Below are 6000 nucleotides of genomic sequence, written 5' to 3'. Positions count from 1 at the left end.
CAGTCGAGATAGAATCAGGTGATGTGACGTTAATCACGTGACACTTACTTAAACTAGCCCCGCCCACCTAAACGAGTCATAACAACCAACGAAGAGATAAAGTAAATTACATTAAATTAAAATACACCATGACAATACAATACAAGAACAGAAAATAAAAATCTCATATTGTCACAGCAATTAAGCGAGGGTGTGTTATCATTAGACTTCAAGTTCCCTGACGTTTAGTACCAAGGTACTTGAATCAGGAGTGATCTATTGGGTTATCTAAGATAACTCCTGAATCCAGGACCCGTGTTTAGAACAATGCTTTAGTAAACTTTGCTGCTGTCCATGAAATCCAGATAAAAATAATATGGTCGCCGGATATGGCCAAAAATTATCAGATTTTGTTTGGTGACATATTTTTAAGATTGGTACTTAAAATTGTTTGGAATTATCCAGCTGGGAAATTCTGATGATTTTTTTGTAATAATAAACATAGATTTATATGAAAATGTTTCAAAATTGTCCATTTGTTCATGTCTTTCTCTGAAAAGTGGTAGCATGTAATAAATAGGTGCTAAATTAAAATGTTCGTCCCTGGATGGGTCTGTAGAAGTATCAGTGATGTGAGCGCCATCCTGCGACCTATGTGTCATTGTATTCGTTTCTACGTTGACCTTCACAGCTGGCGTTTGACCTCAACATTGGCGGGAAAATTGTGTTGTTGTGATCCGAAGCAAGTTTGTGTCGAAAAGAGCGATGGCACAACGATCTATAGCGTAAGTAAGCTCGATTTATAAAAGATACTACCAGTTCTGATTAGGAAGATGTTCCAGAGTTGACGCTTTTCTTTTTTTTCAGGTCGTTTTTTGCTTCCCCTAAGCCCAAGCCAGGCAAACAGGAACCAGGCGTTAAAACGTGAGTGATCGCCGTTTGTTTTAATGTCAAATGTTGTTGTATCGTTATAAAACATTTTGGTTGAGAATATCCCGAGTTTAATGACTTTTCTACCCGTTAGAATGGCCAGTGATATCCGACTTTGTACGACACGGTGTCTTCACACAATTCACAGTTTGTATACACAACCATACATAATCTTGGTAATTTATTCTCGTGTTTAAAATGATCACAGAGAGAAACCACCACTGAAAAGTAAAAATAGAAGTTCACCACCATCTAAAAAGAGTCCAGTAAAATTACAACCACCAAAAAAGAAGGCAAGAAGAATTTTAGAAAGCGATGATGAAGAAGAAGAGGAGGAAAATGAAGTTGTCAAGGAGACAAAGGATGTTGAAATGGAAAAAGAGCAAGCAGATGATAAACCCAAAGTACCGTACAGTCTATGTGTTTTGAAATATCTATAAATGTGCATGGTTGTAATAAATTTATTAACTCACAAAGTATGCAACAACCTTGAATGTGTAAGCAGGATTGGTGCCTGGGGACATCAATAGAATCACTATCTTGTGTTTTGTCACCAATTTTGAATCTCTGCTTTTTAAACTATAAAAATTTGCAGGCCTGTGGCTAAAACAACAATTGCCAAGAATATGTTTTTTTTATACATCGACCATTCATATCCATATATTGTAAGGTTAAAAGACAAAAAGAAAGATTTGTTTTTGGTTACATTTTTTTAATATATATATATTATATCAAGAAACTTTATCTGCACATTGTTGTGTCATCAAAAACGGGCATATTTCTTTCCTTTTTTTCAAATTAATACAAAATTTGGGTGTTGCCTTTTGAACTGATGTGCACACTGACCAGACCAGGTCTAAATTATTGACACTGTAAGACCATGGACAGCCACTGAAAACGGAGTGTATTCTCAATCTCCACAATTGCAACAAGAGAAGCTATTGATGAATTTTCATTAATTTGTTATTTGTTGCTAGGTGACTAAGAGCAGTGATGAAGAGAAGCAGTCTGATGATCAATCAGAGAAGTCACAAGATGAGAATGATATCAGATCACCAGGTCTTGTGAAATATACATATAGTACCAAATCACCCCGTGGTATTCCATTACGAAAAACAGGTTTGTTTTGCTGTGTGTCATAAATATTCATAATTGGTGTCACATTCAAATACTTTCCTTTCTTTCTAAATCTTTAGAATCTCATCACTCACAAAAAACATTTGCACATTTTTCAATGTGATTAATCTTTTGTGATGGCCTGGAAAGAACACTGCAAGTCATTTACAAATTATTACAGAAACAATGATAACTGCTCAGTCATATGTACATTGTTGAGCAGGTGTTGACAATCACTCGGTGGCCATAAAATTTGATGGTAGGCTAATCCCTTGTGGAGAACACTTACTATAGTTTGAATTGTGTTCATGTAATCCAATCATGTAATCCAGTCATAAAATCATAAAGTGTCAATTATTTAATATTTTACACAGCAAGGAAGCACATGAGGAAAGTGACTCCAGAAAAGCCAGTGAAAGTTGTCGAGAATGGTACGTCTTGCAAAGAATCAACACCGGTGCAGAAGGAAACTGAAAAGGACGAAAATGAGAAAGATGAGGAAAAAGAAAAAGTGGAAAAAGAAGTGAAAACGGGAAATGATGAGGAGGAAGAGATGGAACTGGATGAGAAACAAATTAACAAGGAGGTAATTGATATTTATAGAGGACTTTTAGAACAGTTGCTTGATGTACATAGTGAGGTCACCAGCGTAATTTACGACAAAATTAAACTGGCCAATCAGCAACCAATTTGCAATGCATTATTTACTTGATAGTCTGATCAAATACTGACAGTTGATATTTTCTGTGATCAAGGTCGTTTACGAAGGTCAAATGTGATGTATATGATGGTGACTCTTGCGTTCACGTTAAGGTTTCTTGGCATGTGCCAACATTTTTAATCATTTGTTTTTGCTGAGAGATTGCAGGAGTTGCGTTCACGTTAGTCAGAACCCACTTGGGACCGAATCGACTCGTGCCAAAATCACACCCTCGTTCTTCGATCTATTATTTGACTAAAACATAGAAAACGATACGCATATGACGATAATCAGTGTTCTCCCCAGACTCTAAGCCAAGCATCGCGGCTAATTTACATAACAATACATCTTATTTGCATAATTTTGTTTGCATAATAATTAGTTTCCCCAACAAACATTATAACTGAAATAAAGAAGAGATACATATCTCATATATTTTTTATCATTTACATTCATTGTGTTTTATGTGTGCATCAAGTCAAATACAGTTTGAAATAGAACAGGAAAGAAATGGAAATACTTATAGCCAGTCAGTAAATATATTGTTTATCCGTGGTGGAGGGGGGGATTTGTTTGTTAAATTTGTAAAATCTGTATGAAGAAATTAATAAATCAATAATGACATTTTTTTTCTATAACGGCATTTCAAAACTAAAGTCAGCGATTTTTCATTGATCTATCTATTATTTGTGTAACGCTACGATCACCGTAACATTGTCAGCTGACAGCATTGCGTTGAACGGGTATTCACCGCTGCTGTTGCGATCATCGGTCCCTGACTTTTTTGTTTAAAAATACACAAACTTAGAATGTTTGCTTAATTAAAACGATTCATTGATGATTAACTTATAAATTACGTCAAAATCGCCAACGAAATGTTGTTTTTAAACATCGCGGAAAAACATGCACTCTGCGCCGCCATCTTTGCTACCTCAATCAAAATCTCCGTTGTAACCCAGCATGCATCGGTTGTGATGTCACTACATGCGTTACGTCACCTTAGGGTGGCGTTCCTCGGTAATGACGCACTATGAATGAGGTATTTCTAGAGGTCAGGCTTCATTTTTTCCTGGTCTGTCTCGTCTGCAGTTGAATAATTTTTACTTCGATTTATTTACAGTTTTTTTTTCCGATGCGACTTAATTTCACTTGTTTTTTTAATTTTTGGTAATTAGTGTCACTGGTGATGAAGTAGTAAAAACGCAATTAATCGCAGTGCAGCAACTCGGGATAAACCATCCTGACGCAATGGGCAAATTATTACTACCCTAGTATTTTGAGTTTGCCAGCTCCGCACCCTTGATAGACTTGGTAACTTCTTGTAGACTTCCGTTTTTATCACTGTTTTTGTAAGGCTAACTATGTACAAAGGCGGGATTACCTTTCGATCAATACATGTTATTGTTTTAAAGATGTGCTAGACGAGGCTGACACTTGTAAACAATACAACGTGAATAAGCATCGCGGGCAGGATTTCAAGGATCGCGGGCGAAACAAAAGCGACGCTGCCGTTTGTCTAAGCGACGCGGGCCCGCAGTGCTTGAAAGGCCTGGGGAGAACACTGACGATAATAATAATAATTGCTACCCCGGTATATTGAAATTATATTTATTTGCTGTTATGGTATTTATTACGAGTCATCCTGCACCTGAACGGCAAAGAAGATTCGAAAAACAATTATTTTGTCATGTCGATGTAGCATTGAAAAAAAAAAGGTTGCAATATTATAGCACAAAAATATGCGTTGCCGACAACATTCTGAATTAATTTCATTTATTACTGCAGCATCCAAGCATATATAGCTGCATTTCCCTCCATTGTCATGTCATACTAGTATGAATCAGTATGTTTTCTTACATTCATCACTGATGGTGTGATCTCGACTTGTGCCAAGCGTTCAGACAGCAAATCTCGACATAGCTGAGTCTAGGTCCTGAGTTTTTTTAGGTATGTGCTGACATGCCACTAATCATACAGGTGCATTTTTCAGTTACAATTTTCATATTTGGTTATTTTTGAGTTTTGATTGCTGATGTATTGTGATGTACTGTAATGTTTCATAGTAATAGAACCCAAAATTGATGAAGGCATAAATTCACCACCTGACTGCCTTGATGTTCTTCAAAAAAGATATTTCCTTCATAATTACAATTACTCCAAAGTATGACACAAGTTTTGGTGGTAAAAATGAGCTCCCTCGAATCCTATATTATTTTATACAAAATTTTTCCAAATACTTACTTTTGTACCTTGCAGGAGAAAACTGCCAAGTCTGATGATGGCAAGATGATTAAGAAAGAAACCAAGATAAAGACTCCCAAAACCAAAGTGAAACAAGAAGTAAGCAGCGAAGAGGATTCAACTGAGTGTGACAAAAAAACAAAACACAAGAAAGAGAAAAAGACAAAAGTGAAAGAGGAAAATAGTGATGATGAACAGCAATCAAGTAAGAAAGAAAAAAACAAATCAAAGAAAAGAAAGAAGATAGAGGAAGAAGAAGAAACAGAAACCATGGCAACAGTTAAAAAAGAGAAAATAAAGTCACCCATTCACAACTTTTTTGGTAAAACATTTAAAAAAAATTTTATTACTCTACTGTTGTATACTTAAAAATATTTCCATTTTTTTGGGTGACAACTTGACAATTTTGCTAGTAAAATGTATTCATCTTCCAAGATCTCCATAACATGAATATGTATGTATGAATGTTGTAGTGAATTTTTTAATTTGATGTTTATTTAATTTTTTTAGCTTCACGTCCAGCAAAAAAGTCTGACACTACCTCAGTAAAAGAAGAGAAACCCAAACCTGAGGTGAAAAAGGAGAAAAAAGAAGAGAAATCTGATGAGGATATAAAAGAGAAAAAGCAGAAAGATGAAAAACCTGCAAAAAGGTAACAAATACAGATTAGTGTTTTGAAGAATGTGATTTGGAATAATTAATTTTTGTCTAGGTATGTATTATGGCAATCTTGTGATTATAAGTTCTAAAATATTCATACGATTTTTATTTGCGACCTTTTCAACTATCTGGGGAAGTTGATGGCTTATTGAAACATTGATAAGGACTTTCCCAGGGAAGTTGCAAGTTACCCGTATGAATCTTATTTGTGTCTGCTGTAAGGACTGACTAGGGTAAATTTTAATTCTAGAAACTTATAATTCATATCACAAGAATAGATATATACTAGTAACCACCAAGATCAAATTGTAAATTTCCTGATCCAAATTCAAAATTTGGAATAAAATTAAGTATTTAATTGCATATTAGCGCTG

The 6000-nt window shown here is 35.2% G+C and overlaps 1 protein-coding gene across 1 annotated transcript in view; it reads left to right on the top strand.

Moving 5' to 3' along the window:
• The first annotated feature begins 646 nt into the window (after positions 1-646).
• Positions 647-6000, top strand: part of LOC100374777 (DNA ligase 1-like) — a 53282-nt gene continuing 47928 nt past the window's right edge. Inside the window, exons 1-7 of the mRNA XM_085502021.1 lie at positions 647-764; positions 847-903; positions 1118-1313; positions 1887-2028; positions 2400-2611; positions 4982-5288; positions 5477-5618. Of these exons, the coding sequence (XP_085358147.1) occupies positions 745-764; positions 847-903; positions 1118-1313; positions 1887-2028; positions 2400-2611; positions 4982-5288; positions 5477-5618 (1076 nt within the window). The 5' untranslated portion in view covers positions 647-744. The remainder of the gene's footprint in view (positions 765-846; positions 904-1117; positions 1314-1886; positions 2029-2399; positions 2612-4981; positions 5289-5476; positions 5619-6000) is intronic.

The sequence above is a fragment of the Saccoglossus kowalevskii genome, chromosome 8 (assembly GCF_978046115.1).
Source record: "Saccoglossus kowalevskii chromosome 8, keSacKowa6.1, whole genome shotgun sequence".
NCBI lineage: Eukaryota > Metazoa > Hemichordata > Enteropneusta > Harrimaniidae > Saccoglossus > Saccoglossus kowalevskii.
Note: the sequence above shows the minus strand (reverse complement) of the source record. Positions and strands in the feature narration are given on the sequence as shown.